A 17,809-nucleotide genomic window follows, 5' to 3' on the forward strand; every position below is an offset into this window, starting at 1 on the left:
AGCTAACTAGCTACACTTATACAGAGTCCATGAACTGGAGTAGGTGAGTTTAAACTCCATCCAAATCCTACCATGGAGAAGCCACACAGACAGCAGGGATGGTGAGACACCTAGATGACACCGTGCTGCCTGCCGGCCCCCCAGACTTGCTTCAGAGACCATATTTGTTTGCTTGCCCCCTTTGACCACCTTCCTCCAATGAACATTCAAGCCATGAACTTTCCCGACCCTCTTATGACCTTCCATCTCATGAATTAAATCGTTTTTCTCTAAAGTTCTTGTATTTTTTTGTTGCTTTAAAGCGCTTTCAGATTCTTCATGTGTTGTTTTTATTGTGTGTGTGCGTGAGTGAGACTGCAAGAGGGAGATTGAGACGGAGGAGGAGAGGGAGAAGGAGAGAAAGAAAGGGAGAGGAAGTGAGAGACAGAATGAGGTGAAGAGCAGAGCAGCCCGGCTTGGCCAGAGGGCTAAAAGGGGGTCTGTTGTCTGACAAGCGCTGGAATATTAAATATTACCCTGAGTATCCCACACACAGATGTTCTCAATCACGGCTCCAGAGAATGAATGTAAGCAATATGGCAGCCATGTTGAGAGGGAGGATGAGGATGCTGCTGTGATCGAGCGAGGGGTGATTTTCTTGCCAGGCCAATTTAGTTATTAGTACTGGAGCAACTGTTTCTAATATAGCAGGAATCGGGTTTATTTTTGAGACCACACCATGACCACTCCATGAGCAATGCAGTAGGTTCAAAGGTAACATAAAGGCCATGACCTCTGAAATGATTGAAGTGGTCAATTGAAGCATATCTAAAATATAGCAGGAATCGGGTTTATTTCTGAGACCACTCCATGACCACTCCATGAGCAATGCAGTAGGTTCAAAGGTAACATAAAGGTCTAAAATCTAAAATGTTACATGCACACACACAATCCATCTTGCTAATCTCATCTCAAACCACTGGAAACAAACCACTGAGTTGAAGAGAATGGGCAGTGCTTCTTAGATCCTTCAAGCACATCCGTAAGAGCAGCAGGAGATCTGATCTAATGAGTGGGATGTTGTTTATATAAGAGCCTTCCTTCATCGTGGCCATTAGGCTAAAAGCACTTTACATGTACCACTAGAATCCCCAAAAAGCACTTCTACTTTTCTCTCAGATGTATGCTGGTATTCTTAGTCACTGAAGGTCGACTGGGATTCAGCAGATTATAAACACATCTTCCTCTGAAACAGTTCCTTAGATGAAGTACATTCGGAAATTATTCAAACCCCTTGACTTTTTCCACATGTTGTTATATTACAGCCATATTCAACTAAACAAAAATCATTAATCTACACAAATTACCCCATAATGACAAAGCAAAAACTGATTTTTAAATGTTTATTTGCAAATGTATAAAAAACAAACTGGAAATATCACATTTACAGAAGTATTCAGAACCTTTATTCAGTACTTTGTTGAAGCACTTTTAACAGCAATTACAGCCTCAAGTCTTCTCTAGTATGACGCTACAAACTTGGCACACCAATGGGGAGTTTCTCCCATTCTTCTCTTCAGATCCTCTTATGCTCTGTCAGGTTGGATAGGAAGCGTCACTGCACAGCTATTTTCAGGTCTCTCCAGATATTTTCGATTTGGTTCAAGTCTGGGCCACTGAAGGACATTCAGAGACTTGGCCCGAAACCACTTCTGCATTGTCTTGTCTGTGTGGTTCAGTTCGTTGTCCTGTTGGAAGGTGAACCTTCACCCCAGTCTGAGGTCCTGAGCGCTCAAGAGCAGGTTTTCATCAATTATCTTTTTTTACTTTGACTAGTCTCCCAGTCCCTGCTGCTGAAAAACATCCCCACAGCATGATGCTGCCACCACCATGCTTCACCGTAGGGGTGGTGCCAGGTGTCTTCCAGACGTGACGCTTGGCATTCAGGCCAAAGAGTTCAATCTTGGTTTCATCAGACCAGATAATCTTCTTTCACATGATCAGAGTCCTTTAGGTGCCTTTTGGTAAACTTCAAGGGGGCTGTCATGTGCCTTTTACTGAGGAGTGGCTTCCGTCTGGCCACTCTACCATAAATGCCTGATTGATGGAGTGCTGCAGAGATGGTTGTCCTTCTGGAAGGTTCTCCCATCTCCACAGAGAACATATGTATATTGTAAAAAATCCTGTTAAGGATGCCTTTATCAAATAGTTGTATTTGATAGGGGTTAACCCCTTCTTATAGACTACCTCCCACCAAAACATTAGATATACCAACATATGTCTGATTAAATTGATCTCTACAGAGATTCATGGGGCCTGGGTCCTCCTGTGCACAGCAGCATCTCCCAGACAATAAAGTCACGGTCAAGGAGCACATTCCTGTTGTGATTTATCTGAAGAAGTAAAGCCAAGGGGATTACCTGTGCTCTAAGTAGTAAATAATTGAGGCCCATCGTTTGAAGCCAAAATGAAGGATCGGCGTCTCTTAATTCATTTCAGTTTTTGAGAAATTCTTGAACGGGACCCAAAGAGGGATTAGTATCAAGGTAAGCAACAAATTATTTTTGAAAAACAATACTCGTATTTCATGACAAACACACGAACGAACACATGAACACACACACACGCACACACTCAAACATCGCACAAAAACCAACATAGACACCCTGGTCCAAGATGGTCAGTAGAGATAAATACTCTGAATCTGATCCCAGCTCTGTTTCCAACTTTACAGACTGCAGTTTGTCTGCACTGGTCCCACAGAGTTGGGTTCTGGTCCATCTGACATGGGTCTGAGTCAGGAGTAGGCCAAATCTGGTTCAGGTCTGAGTCAGTACGGTGAGAACAGAACTGATGTATGTGCCGTACGGAGAGGTCCTGGGGCAGGATGTAATAGGGTCTGGTGGAGGGGCTGAGTCTGAAAGAGGGCGGAGCCAGATGTAGGGGCAGGGAGCAAATGGAACGGGGACAGGGTTGCCATGGCAGCAGCAGCAGCGAGGGAGAGATGGCTCTGTAAGAGGCGCGAGACGAGAGGCTTTGCCAAGTCCTCCTTCCTCAGAGTGATCCCAACCTGGAAACCACACACAGCGTGATCAAAACCCTTCTACAATTAAATCACAACCAGTCTACAATTAAAATCACAACATGATCACAACCAGTCTACATTTAAATAACAACATGATCACAACATGATCACAACCAGTCTACAATTAAATAACAACATGATCCCAACCAGTCTACATTTAAATAACAACATGATCACAACATGATCACAACCAGTCTACATTTAAATAACAACATGATCACAACATGATCACAACCAGTCTACATTTAAATAACAACATGATCACAACCAGTCTACATTTAAATAACAACATGATCACAACCAGTCTACAATTAAATCACAACATGATCACCACATGATCACAACCAGTCTACATTTAAATAACAACATGATCACAACCAGTCTACATTTAAATCACAACATGATCACAACCAGTCTACAATTAAATCACAACATGATCACAACCTGTCTACATTTAAATCACAACATGATCACAACCGGTCTACAATTAAATCACAACGTGATCACAACCATACCGCTATCACACCTGTTCCACAATCTACAACACTTTGCAAAACAACTCCAATCCAATCATACCAGATGTAAACCACAAACAGTCCACAACAAAACCTCCAGTAAAGTACTGCCAAAAGACAATAATGTGGTACTCACTGTCTGCAGATTCTGGTTTCGTTGAGGCGGCAGACCATAGGGGCTAAACTTGGGCTTGGCTGGCTTCCCTGCTGCACGGTCTTTATGCCTTCTACTGCTGATGTGCTGAGGAGAGAGAGAGGGCGGGTGGAGAGAGGAGTGGGGGGGGGCGACAGGGATGAGGGAGAAGGCGATGTCTTAGCCACATGGGTCAGTCTAGCTCATAGATTCATCAGGTCACAGGAAATTAACGGAAACACTAAACCTATTTAAAATCCATATTTTTCCTCTCATCTCAGTTTAAATAGAGTATACAACTAACCTGTTTGAGTTGTGTCTCGGAGTTGACGTGCACATCGCAGATCTCACAGTGGAAAGTTTTGTTCTGTAGCCCAGTCGACACCTCAGTGGGAGTGGCCAGCTTGGCTTTGACCCCTGACCTGGGGAATGACTTTATGGCTCCGTCGCCGCTCCTGGCCTCCAGCATTGTCTTGTGTTTCGTGCCTGACAGGGTGAAAGGTCAGATGGGTCAAAGGTTAGAAGCAGAGACGCCAACTAAGTACAGTATTAACAAAGTGGGACATCACACTCTAGGAGCTCAGAAGCAAAAATGTAATATGCGTTATTTGGTTGTTTTTTTTCAGATACAAATATTTAATATCCAACATTTCGACAGCCAAGCTGTCTTCATCAGGGTATAATCAAACTTCATCACTTTACCTGTCAGATCAAGATGGCAATAATGGCCTAGCCCTTGGGAATAGGGAGTGAGTGATCGATTGGTGTGGTATTGACCCGATGAGAGCAATGATTAAAAAGATGGACTTGTTGCAACATGATGATGACACACACCTGTGCACAAACAGGTCAGTAAAGCTTCATTCTCACCGCTGTTGTGAGCCTGTAGCTGGGATGCAGAGTTGACCGCCACCTTGCAGAGAGAACAGTATAGTAGTCTCTTAGCCTTCTTTTCCTCCGACTCCACAACCTCCTCCACCTCTCCCTCCATCTCCTTCTCCTTCTCCACCAGGGGACAGAGTGACAGAGAGGGGCCAGAGGGCATTTCCATGGATACAGATGGGCTGCAGGTCGATGGAACCACCCTAGAGGCAGAGGGTGGTGACAACACGGCTCCGGCTGTGACATCTACACAGAAGATTAGAAAAGAGCATCGTGATAAGGGTTTATCCCATTTTCTGTCATCGTAAAATTAAAACAAATTTGAGTGTGGTGAATGGTGAATTAGTGGGGAGAGTGTTTGTGTGTGTGACAGTGGTGGTGAGAGAGAGGGGAGATAAGTTAACTCTGATGCTTTCTTCTCTCCTACATCAACCTCTAACAGAGTCTCTAATGCTGATTACCACTGCAGGGTCTGCGTCCCAAACGACACCCTATTCACTATCTAGTGTACTACTTTTGACCAGGGCCCATTTTCGCAAGCATCTCAAGTTTCTCAACTCATACCATAACTCAATGAGACAGATAAAAACACACCAGTGTGTATGAAATTCATTAGCTGTAATCTTGGTAATAATCCAAGATTTCCTATGGGGTAAATCCACTTGAATTCACTCTCTTTTTGACAGCACTCCTTTTGATTTGAAGAAAGCCTTCATTATATACAGTATTTGCCCATTGTTGACTTGCTCAGAAAGTTACTTTTTGGAACACTCAAAACATTCAAGAGATAGAAGTCCTGAAAGTTAACCTTTTTGGATCACTGGAAAAGATAAACGGTTGAGATTGATGTCTTTTAAAAGTTTACAAAAACAGGGTTGTCAAACAATTCTATAATTTATTGAATGTTTTATTGATTTATTTATTTATAGCAATTATGGCTTTTTTTTTTTGCCTTAAGCATCAATTATCTAAAATGTGTCCACATTTTTTCATATTCGCATATGTTGTAGCTTAGACCCTATTTTACATCATCTGAGGTGTTTGTGTTGTGCCAGCCATCTGTTGAGACAGCATGCTCTTGAATACAGGGTGGGTGTCATGTTTTGACTGATAAATGTACTAAAATGGGAATGAAATAGAAATGTAGACTTTCAAATAGTACCACAAAGATGGTTGGACATCCACACATCAGAGAATGTTGAGTTGAATGGGAAGATCTGTTGTTTTAAATTATACTGTCAATGCTCCATAGGAGACCTACAGATGTAGGATCTTAATTTGATCACTCTTTTGTTTCTGAGAATCTTCCTGCCTAGTAGGAAATGCAAACTTGTGGGGTATTTGAGTTTTGAAAGGCTTCTAAAGTTAAAGTTAAAATTTAAATTCAATTTCAATGGTGTACCAGCTGAATTGCAATAGTCCAAAGGGATAGCTCCATTCTATGAATTATATTTCTATGATTGAAATGACACCCTGTATTCAAGACCATGTTGTGTCTCAACCAATGGCGGGCACAGCACAAAAACCTCACATCGGTTCTAGGCTACAACATATGCGAATATGAGAAGAATCTGAGATTAAAGGTTAAAAAATATATTGTTTTCATTAAAAAAATGTTTTCTTTCAAGATGTTTTAAAATAGATGGACAACTCTGTTAATAAGCTTTTAAATTATATTAAACTCAACTGTTTATCTTTTCCAGTGATGAAGACATAGATGTCTCATTGTATGAGCGGGAATACAAAATGGGTCAACTTTGAGCACCTGTTTAGGCATTCAGGTCCAAAAAGTCCCTTTTTGACCACTTCTTCCATGGTCTTAATTCATCTGGATTTACCCCTATGGGAATCTGATTCCATTTCTCAGAGTAGTTCTTCCATGGTCTTAATTCATCTGGATTTACCCCTATGGGAATCTGATTCCATTTCTCAGAGTAGTTCTTCCATGGTCTTAATTCATCTGGATTTACCCCTCTGGGAATCTGATTCCATTTCTCAGAGTAGTTCTTCCATGGTCTTAATTCATCTGGATTTACCCCTCTGGGAATCTGATTCCATTTCTCAGAGTAGTTCTTCCATGGTCTTAATTCATCTGGATTTACCCCTCTGGGAATCTGATTCCATTTCTCAGAGTAGTTCTTCCATGGTCTTAATTCATCTGGATTTACCCCTATGGGAATCTGATTCCATTTCTCAGAGTAGTTCTTCCATGGTCTTAATTCATCTGGATTTACCCCTATGGGAATCTGATTCCATTTCTCAGAGTAGTTCTTCCATGGTCTTAATTCATCTGGATTTACCCCTATGGGAATCTGATTCCATTTCTCAGAGTAGTTCTTCCATGGTCTTAATTCATCTGGATTTACCCCTATGGGAATCTGATTCCATTTCTCAGAGTAGTTCTTCCATGGTCTTAATTCATCTGGATTTACCCCTATGGGAATCTGATTCCATTTCTCAGAGTAGTTCTTCCATGGTCTTAATTCATCTGGATTTACCCCTATGGGAATCTGATTCCATTTCTCAGAGTAGTTCTTCCATGGTCTTAATTCATCTGGATTTACCCCTATGGGAATCTGATTCCATTTCTCAGAGTAGTTCTTCCATGGTCTTAATTCATCTGGATTTACCCCTATGGGAATCTGATTCCATTTCTCAGAGTAGTTCTTCCATGGTCTTAATTCATCTGGATTTACCCCTATGGGAATCTGATTCCATTTCTCAGAGTAGTTTTCCATGGTCTTAATTCATCTGGATTTACCCCTATGGGAATCTGATTCCATTTCTCAGAGTAGTTCTTCCATGGTCTTAATTCATCTGGATCTGGAGTAGGAAAATTAGAGGCTTGGATTGAGATGATTATACTCCATTATCTGCAGTGAGACAGACTGGAAATAGGGAATTTGGTAACCTTGCCTTGGTAATGGTGATTAGGCCTGTGAGGGTTTGTTTGTCTGTTTTCATTGACTGTCTCTCTAAAATGGCAATAAGGCTGTTTGACAAAGTCATCATCACAAAGCTCACTCTATCGCTATCGCATGAAATCAAAATGGTCTCTCACTATGTCGCATATTTATCAAACAATATGCCTCCCACTCTCTAAAACACTCATGCACACCAATATGATAAGGGAATGTATCAAACACCTGGAAACCATGGAAACATGTATTTGATGTATTTGATACCATTCCACTGATTCCGCTCCAGCCATTACCCCAATTAAGGTGCCACCAACCTCTTGTGATATAAAGACACATACACACTCCCAGATCTGCAGAGATTAACAAGCAACGCAAACTCCTACAGCTGTGGATGCATACATACTCACAGATCTGCATACATTACAAACACACAAGCAAAGTGCTGCGTTTGAACCTCTAAAGACTGAGAATATACAGTTGAAGTCGGAAGTTTACATACACTTAGGTTGGAGTTATTAAAACTCGTTTTTCAACCACTCTATAAATGACTTGTTAACAAACTATAGTTTTGGCAAGTATGTTAGGACATCTACTTTGTGTAGTAATTTTTCCAACAATTGTTTACAGACAGATTATTTCACTTATAATTCACTGTATCACAATTCCAGTGGGTCACAAGTTTACATACACTAAGTTGACTGTGCCTTTAAATAGCTTGGAAAATTCCAGAAAATGATGTCATGGCTTTAGAAGCTTCTGATAGGCTAATTGACATCATTTGAGTCAATTGGAGGTGTACCTGTGGATGTATTTCAAAGCTTACCTTCAAACTCAGTGCCTCTTTGCTTGACATCATGGGAACATCAAAAGAAATCAGTCAAGACCTCAGAAAAAAAATGTAGACCTCCACAAGTCTGGTTCATCCTTGGGAGTAATTTCCAAACGCCTGAAGGTACCACGTTCATCTGTACAAACAATAGTACGCAAGTATAAACACCATGGGACCACGCAGCCGTCATACCGCTCAGGAAGGAGACACGTTCTGTCTCCTAGAGATTAACGTCCTTTGTGCGAAAAGTGAAAATCAATCTGAGAACAACAGCAAAGGACCTTGTGAAGATGCTGGAGGAAACTGTTATAAATGAATCTATATCCACAGTGAAAAGAGTCATATATCTACATAACCTGAAAGGCAGCTCAGCAAGGAAGAAGCCACTGCTCCAAAACTGCCATAAAAATTCCAGACTAGGGTTTGCATCTGCACATGGGGACAAAGATCGTGCTTTTTGGAGAAATGTCCTCTGGTCTGATGAAACAAAAATGGAACTGTTAGGTCATAATGACCATTGTTATGTTTGGAGGAAAAAGGGGGAGGCTTGCAAGCCGAAGAACACCCACCATCCCAACCGTGAAACACCGGGATGGCAGCATCATGTTGTGGACTGGTGCACTTCACAAAATAGATGGCATCATGAGGAAGGAAAATTATGTGAATATATTGAAGCAACATCTCAAGACATCAGTCAGGAAGTTAAAGCTTGGTCGCAAATGGGTCTTCCAAATGGACAATGACCCCAAGCATACTTCCAAAGTTGTGGCAAAATGTCTTAAGGACAACAAAGTCAAGGTATTGGAGTGGCCATCACAAGCCCTGACCTCAATCCTATAGAACATTTTTGGGCAGAACTGAAAAAGTGTGTGTGAGCAAGGAGGCCTACAAACCTGACTCAGTTACACCTGCTCTGTCAGGAGGAATGGGCCACAATTCACCCAACTTATTGTGGGAAGCTTGTGGAAGGCTACCCAAAACGTTTGACCGAAGTTAAACAATTTAAAGGCAATGCTACCAAATACTAATTGAGTGTATGTAAACTTCTGACCCACTGGGAATGTGATGAAAGAAATAAAAGCTGAAATAAATCATTCTCTCTACTATTATTCTGACATTTCACATTCTTAAAATAAAGTGGTGATCCTAACTGACCTAAGACAGGGAATTTCTACTAGGATTAAATGTCAGGAATTGTGAAAAACTGAGTTTAAATGTGTTTGGCTAAGGTGTATGTAAGCTTCCGACTCAACTGTATGTCTGAAAACTTATGTCAATGTGATATTTTTTAAATACATTTGCAAAAATTTCTAAAAACCTGTTTTTGCTTTGTCATTATAGTGTATTGTTTGTAGATTGATGAGGGAAAAAAATATTTAATTCATTTTAGAATAAGGCTGTAATGTAATAAAATGTGGAAAAAGTAAATGGGTCTGAATACTTTCCCGAATGCACTGTATTTAATATGTATTTAGGGTAATGTAGAGGAAGAAGTGTTTAATGCCTTTCAGCCTTTTAGTCAATCTGCACTTTTTGACAGTGAGGATAGACAGGTGCACACAAACACGTGCACATGCACCCATGAACGCACGCACACACACACACACGCGTATGCACGCAGTGCACACAAGGGGAAAGACTGCCCCCTCTCTTTGAAGCCACTGAAGTTCAAGGCCGACCACGGTACAGTCATTGAAATCAAATCAAATCAAATCTTATTTGTCACATACACACGGTTAGCAGATGTTAATGCGAGTGTAGCGAAATGCTTGTGCTTCTAGTTCCGACAATGCAGTAATAACCAACGAGTAATCTAACCTAACAATAGTAACCTAACAACTACTACCTTATAGACACAAGTGTAAAGGGATAAAGAATATGTACATAAAGATATATGAATGAGTGATGGTACAGAACGGCATAGGCAAGATGCAGTAGATGGTATCGAGTACAGTATAAACATATGAGATGAGTAATGTAGGGTATGTAAACAAAGTGGCATCGTTTAAAGTGGCTAGACACACACACACACCACACACACATTAACCTGTTGAACTGGGTTCTGAGCTGGGCGGCAGAAGGCAGGGTGATACGCTCTTGGTCGTGGTTTCCTTGGTTACTGTGTCGGGGGCTCTGGTCTTGCAGTCCAGTGGGTCGAGGGCTTTGAGCCTCTTGAAGTGTTTGGTACCATTGTAATGGGATGAGGCCTGGCTCTACACAGAGAGAATAGAACCAGAACCACTGAGTCACACAAGCGACAACAACTCCAATGACCATGCAGTAGTAAGAACTCAAGTCATCAAGTCATATAGCCACAGGGTCAAGCCAGAGATCTAACATTATTAGTGTTTCATCAGTTATCAGATGCTCTTATCCAGAGCAACTTATAAACTCTGAGATTTTCATCTCATACATCTCATCCAATATCAAACCTGTGCCATCCGCAAAGTATATGTACTGGTTAACACCACACAACACTTGGTATATATGTACTGGTTAACACCACACAACACGTAGTATATATGTACTGGTTAACACCACACAACACTTAGTATATATCTACTGGTCAACACCACACAACATTTAGTATATATTTACTGGTCAACACCACACAACACTTAGTATATATCTACTGGTCAACACCACACAACATTTATTATATATCTACTTGTTTTAAGTTCAAACTCTGCAAGCATCCCTGGTACTGCCCTGTATGTGGTGAAACTCTGCAGCATCCCTGGTCCTGCCTTGTATGTGGTGAAACTCTGCAGCATCCCTGGTACTGCCCTGTATGTGGTGAAACTCTGCAGCATCCCTGGTACTGCCCTGTATGTGGTGAAACTCTGCAGCATCCCTGGTGCTGCCCTGTATGTGGTGAAACTCTGCAGCATCCCTGGTACTGCCCTGTAAGAGGTCAAACTCTGCCTACCTCTGAGTTGAACCTCAGTCGGCAAACGACACACGATGAGCTGGGTTTCCTCATAAAGGGCGTGGTTAGTCCAAATCCTGGACCAAAACGGGATTTGTGATCACGGTCCATCTGCAACAACAAGAGTAAAAAGGTGTTGAATTACTGTGGTATGGCTAGGGCTGAGGCAGGAGTGAAGGTTGAGCAAGATGTCAATGTTAAAGAGTACCTTAAATGCTCTCACACTAGGGCTGTGGCGGTCATGACATTTTGTCAGCTGGTGATTGTCAAGCAAATAACTGCCAGTCTCACGGTAATTGACCATTAATTAACATAAACACATTTAGCATCTCGTGGCTTCCACACATAGCCTACAAGCCACTGACATAAATCTTTGGAATATCTACATTTTAAAAAGTCTAATAAATCAATATAATATAGCCTACACCAAAAATTCACATAAATCCATTATTTATTTTAGACCAGTCTAAAGAAACACGATGTGAAGAAAATGTAGTCTTTTTCAGTTGAACAGAATAGCATACTGTGAGCTATCCTTATGTTAGGCCCAGGTCTGGCTATGCCATATGGCCGTATACACTAGTTAATTTAGTAGACAAGATTTGCAGAGAATTCAGTGGCATTATTTTATATTATAGTATGAATAATACAATTGAACATAGCTGAATAAAATAGAAAGGATATTTTCTCCAAATTATTTGAGGGAGTGTCACATGCGGCTTTTCTGTGTTGAGTGGGTAACAAAGAAACTGGTCCTCCTATATGCTTAATTTAGGGTTATTTATGCAACTTGAGTTGTGATACAAACATTGGGCTATATGTTTTGATTTTAATACATTCGAAGGCTGCATGATGCGACTCTAATAATGATTTGAAAAGACATGAGCTCTGCTTTATTTTTTGTGCAGGCTGCACACACTTTATCAGTCTCTCATTCACAATTTGACAAGCACTTGATAATGTCTCGATATTCCCGGCAGCATCCCCTTTGTGTGGTCGTTGTTCCCTTGGGCTGAATATAATAATTATAATACCCTTCTCCCGGCTGAGTGCTCCGAAGCACCTCTCACTCACATGGCTCTCTCAGATATCTAAATTCTTATTAAGCCCGTCATGTGATCGGGTCCTTCTCACAGGCTACAAGTGAAGACAGACACATCAGGGATGCAACTGCGAAATTCCGAGGCGCATATTGAAGAATTATCCATATTTACTATTCATCAGCCAACAAGATGAGTAAGCCTAACGAATATCAAAAGCACTAGCCTATGTCAATCTACTATCCTGCATAGTATAACAATTGACTTATTCTATTCTGTGCGAGAAATAAATATTCCAAACATAGTCTGGGATGCGATAGATCCCAAATGAATACAACCACTAGCATCAAAAACAAAAACCAATGAGGCGGATGCAACAGATCAGAACGTTTAGCTTAAAATGTTGATAAACTATTAGGCAATTTCTTCACATTAAGCAGCAATGCACACACGGTAGTAGGCTATAAGCTCAAATGTTCCAAAATGCAATCAATTAGCGGGAATTCTCAAAAGTGATCACAAATGCAATTATGCATGTAATGCTTTTATTGTAAAGGTGCATTTTTATGGTGAAAACTATCTTCCCCAAACTTTAAACTCAAGCACTGCGTGTGTTAGGCGCTACACCTGTTGTAAAGCGGATTAATGTGCTTCATTTTAAGAAGTAATTTGGCCCCTTCAGTTGTGATACAAACCTCAAAACATATAGGCATATGGGCTAGGCAACATGAGGTGTGCGATTATGATTTGAAAAAGTCAACAACAAAAAAGGCATACAGTGCCTTGCGAAAGTATTCGGCCCCCTTGAACTTTGCGACCTTTTGCCACATTTCAGGCTTCAAACATAAAGATATAAAACTGCATTTTTTTGTGAAGAATCAACAACAAGTGGGACACAATCATGAAGTGGAACGACATTTATTGGATATTTCACACTTTTTTAACAAATCAAAAACTGAAAAATTGGGCGTGCAAAATTATTCAGCACCCTTAAGTTAATACTTTGTAGCGCCACCTTTTGCTGCGATTACAGCTGTAAGTCGCTTGGGGTATGTCTCTATCAGTTTTACACATCGAGAGACTGACATTTTTTTTCCCATTCCTCCTTGCAAAACAGCTCAAGCTCAGTGAGGTTGGATGGAGAGCATTTGTGAACAGTAGTTTTCAGTTCTTTCCACAGATTCTCGATTGGATTCAGGTCTGGACTTTGACTTGGCCATTCTAACACCTGGATATGTTTATTTTTGAACCATTCCATTGTAGATTTTGCTTTATGTTTAGGATCAATGTCTTGTTGGAAGACAAATCTCCGTCCCAGTCTCAGGTCTTTTGCAGACTCCATCAGGTTTTCTTCCAGAATGGTCCTGTATTTGGCTCCATCCATCTTCCCATCAATTTTAACCATCTTTCCTGTCCCTGCTGAAGAAAAGCAGGCCCAAACCATGATGCTGCCACCACCATGTTTGACAGTGGGGATGGTGTGTTCAGTGTGATGAGCTGTGTTGCTTTTACACCAAACATAATGTTTTGCATTGTTGCCAAAAAGTTCAATTTTGGTTTCATCTGACCAGAGCACCTTCTTCCACATGTTTGGTGTGTCTCCCAGGTGGCTTGTGGCAAACTTTAAACTACACTTTTTATGGATATCTTTAAGAAATGGCTTTCTTCTTGCCACTCTTCCATAAAGGCCAGATTTGTGCAATACACGACTGATTGTTGTCCTATGGACAGAGTCTCCCACCTCAGCTGTAGATCTCTGCAGTTCATCCAGAGTGATCATTGGCCTCTTGGCTGCATCTCTGATCAGTCTTCTCCTTGTATGAGCTGAAAGTTTAGAGGGACGGCCAGGTCTTGGTAGATTTGCAGTGGTCTGATACTCCTTCCATTTCAATATTATCGCTTGCACAGTGCTCCTTGGGATGTTTAAAGCTTGGGAAATCTTTTTGTATCCAAATCCGGCTTTAAACTTCTTCACAACAGTATCTCGGACCTGCCTGGTGTGTTCCTTGTTCTTCATGATGCTCTCTGCGCTTTTAACGGACCTCTGAGACTATCACAGTGCAGGTGCATTTATACGGAGACTTGATTACACACAGGTGGATTGTATTTATCATCATTAGTCATTTAGGTCAACATTGGATCATTCAGAGATCCTCACTGAACTTCTGGAGAGAGTTTGCTGCACTGAAAGTAAAGGGGGCTGAATAATTTTGCACGCCCAATTTTTCAGTTTTTGATTCGTTAAAAAAGTTTGAAATATCCAATAAATGTCGTTCCACTTCATGATTGTGTCCCACTTGTTGTTGATTCTTAAAAAAAAAATACAGTTTTATATCTTTATGTTTGAAGCCTGAAATGTGGCAAAAGGTCGCAAAGTTCAAGGGGGCCGAATACTTTCGCAAGGCACTGTATGCTGTTTCTTGCCTTACTGCTATGGTGGCAAAATTAGAAACATTATTATGCAAATGCACTGTATGAGCCATAAACCTGTACATTTCCACTGTCTGTTTCTCTCATGTAAGAAGCCATTGTTTTTTCCTCTCTTGTTTCTGAGTGATTTGGTCACGCGGCCAAAGACAAAGATCCTCTAAGAATGACCACAGATTTTGGTTCATCCTGTTCTTTTCGTATCTTTCAAGGGCACAGCTGTGTGGAGATATGAAGAGAACAGAGACTAGCTTGAGCAGCAGATAACATTCTACCAGCAGAAAGGAGTAACAAAACTGGCGTTATCACTAGTTTGTGCACTATGTTCCCACCATGATCCTCGCACATCTGCTAAACTGCCATGCAGACAGTGGTTGTATTTTCCTATAAAGGCTGAGACCCAACTCTTGCTTGTTTGGCTCTTAACTCTGCAATGTTGTTGAGTGGATTGTTAACCAGCTCCAGATTTGTAAACCTTATAATAAAAAGTGAAGAATCTGCAGTCTCTCTTCCTTTTGATTAGAATTTCCACGACACTGCACAAGCTGGGCATCATTCACAAATGATAATATATCATTCCCAAGTAATAGGCTAATATTGTCACCCATCAGACTAATCTTGATTTAATATTGTCTTTACATATACTAAATAATATACAGTACCAGTCAAAAGTTTGGGCACACCTACTCATTCAAGGGTTTTATCTTTAATTTTACAATGTTCTACATTGTAGAATAATATTGAAGACATTAAAACTATGAAATAACACATATGGAATCATGTAGTAACCAAAAAAGTGTTAATCAAATCAAAATAGATTTGAGATTTTAGAACTTTCAAAGTAGCCACCCTTTGCCTTGATGACAACTTTGTACACTTTTGGCATTCTCTCAACCAGCTTCACCTGGAATGCTTTTCCAACAATCTTGAAGGAGTTCCCACATATGCTGAGCACTTGTCTGCTTTTCCTTCACTCTGCGGTCCAACTCATCCCAAACCATCTCAATTGGGTTGAGGTCAGGTGATTGTGGAGACCAGGTCATCTGATGCAGCACGCCATTACTCTCCTTCTTGGTCAGATAGCCCTTACACAGCCTGGAGGTGTGTTGGGTCATTGTCCTGTTGAAAAACAAATTATATTCCCAGTAAGCGCAAACCAGATGGGATGGCATATCCCTGCAGAATGCTGTGGTAGCCATGATGGTTAAGAAATTTAATTCTAAATAAATCACAGACAGTGTCACCAGCAAAGCACCCCCACGCCATCACACCTCCTCCTCCATGCTTCATGGTGGGAACCACACATGCGGAGATCCGTTCACCTACTCTGTGTCTCACAAAGACATGGCGGTTGGAACCAAAAATCTAAAATTTGGACTCATCAGACCAAAGGACAGATTTCCACCGGTCTAATGTCCACTGCTCGTGTTTCTTGGCCCAAGCAAGTCTCTTCTTATTATTGGTGTCCTTTAGTAGTGGTTTCTTTGCAGCAATTCGACCATAAAGGCCTGATTTACACAGTCTCCTCTGAACAATTGATGTTGAGATGTGTCTGTTACTTGTACTCTGTGAAGCATTTATTTGGGCTGCAATCTGAGGTGCAGTTAAATCTAATGAGCTTGTCCTCTGCAGCAGAGGTAACTCTGGGTCTTCCTTTTCTGTGGCGGTCCTCATGTGAACCAGTTTCATCATAGCACTTGATGGTTTCTGCGACTGCACTTTCAAAGTTCTTAACATTTTCCAGATTAACTGATCTTCATATCTTAAAGTAATGATGGACTGTCATTTCTCTTTGCTTATTTGAGCTGTTCTTGCCATAATATGGACATGGTATTTTACCAAATAGGGCTATCTTCTGTATACCACCCTTGTCACAACACAACTGATTGGCTGAAACGCATTAAGAAGGAAAGAAATTCCACAAATTAACAAGGCACACCTGTTAATTGAAATGCATTCCAGGTGACTACCTCATGAAGCTGGTTGAGAGAATGCCAAGAGTGTGCAAAGCTGTCATGAAGGCAAAGGGTGGCTACTTTGAAGAATCTCAAATATAAAATCAATTTATGTAACACTTTTTTGCTTACTATAATAAAGAAATAAAGAAAACCCTTGAATGGTACTGTATGTTGGAATTTATTTTGATTTAGAACAGACCATTATCATGCTCCTTTCTCAAAACAGTGGCAGGGGAAAAAATACATGTAATCTATGCACATAAACAGCGAATGGAGGACACATTTCCCATGGTTCATTTTCATGCCAGCCAGGTACTGTAGGCTATACTCCTGTTGTAAAGACAAGCAATTTGCTAAATATTATGAAAGTTGACAAATAGTTATTGTAGGCCTAGCCTATAGAAAGCTGATGGGTTCCTCCTCTTTTTAAGAGAGGCCATCAAAACTCTATCTTCTCATGCAATTGCATACCCTATAGAAATGTTGCGCAACATGAGCTCATGGGCTCTCATTAAGTGTTTGATTAGATTTTCAATTACCTTTGCATTGATGCAGAGCGATAAGAGGGACAATAGAGTGCTGAGTACCAGGCAGTTAGCACGTTTGGTAGGCTACTAATGACCATCAGCAGCATCAGAGCTTGGAGAAGCCTAATTACTGTGACTAAATGGTCACGGGGAATTTGACTGCCGTCATGACTCGTGACCACCGGTGTGGAGTTAATATGGTTACCGTAACAGCCCTATCTCAGACTTAAACAGGCTTAGAGTAATGCTCCTTCCTTTACTTATAACATTTGGTGACCTATGCAGACCTACCTTCCCAAACCAAACCAGAGGGAAAATGTGGTATGGATAGGGTTAAGAGTAGGGTTAAGATAAGGGTTAAAAGAAGACTTAAGAATATCAAATCAAATTGTATTTTTTATTTGTCATATACACATGGTTATCAGATGTTAATGCGAGTGTAGCGAAATGCTTGTGCTTCTAGTTCCGACCATGCAGCAATATCTAACAAGTAAACTAACCTAACAATTTCACAACAACTACCTTATACACACAAGTGTAAAGTAATGAATAAGAATATGTACATAAAAATATATGAATGAGTG

The 17,809-nt window shown here is 40.8% G+C and overlaps 1 protein-coding gene across 1 annotated transcript in view; it reads right to left on the bottom strand.

The window, feature by feature from the left end:
* Positions 1 to 1,368: 1,368 nt before the first annotated feature.
* LOC110487985 (zinc finger protein 385D) overlaps positions 1,369 to 17,809 on the bottom strand; it is a 44,404-nt gene continuing 27,963 nt past the window's right edge. The window contains exons 3-8 of the mRNA XM_021559919.3: positions 11,274 to 11,384; positions 10,392 to 10,557; positions 4,583 to 4,840; positions 4,017 to 4,198; positions 3,716 to 3,820; positions 1,369 to 3,049 (exon numbers count right to left, since the gene is read on the bottom strand). Of these exons, the coding sequence (XP_021415594.2) occupies positions 2,810 to 3,049; positions 3,716 to 3,820; positions 4,017 to 4,198; positions 4,583 to 4,840; positions 10,392 to 10,557; positions 11,274 to 11,384 (1,062 nt within the window). The 3' untranslated portion in view covers positions 1,369 to 2,809. The remainder of the gene's footprint in view (positions 3,050 to 3,715; positions 3,821 to 4,016; positions 4,199 to 4,582; positions 4,841 to 10,391; positions 10,558 to 11,273; positions 11,385 to 17,809) is intronic.

The sequence above is a fragment of the Oncorhynchus mykiss genome, chromosome 30 (genome assembly GCF_057628025.1).
Source record: "Oncorhynchus mykiss isolate SJ-2025 chromosome 30, ASM5762802v1, whole genome shotgun sequence".
NCBI lineage: Eukaryota > Metazoa > Chordata > Actinopteri > Salmoniformes > Salmonidae > Oncorhynchus > Oncorhynchus mykiss.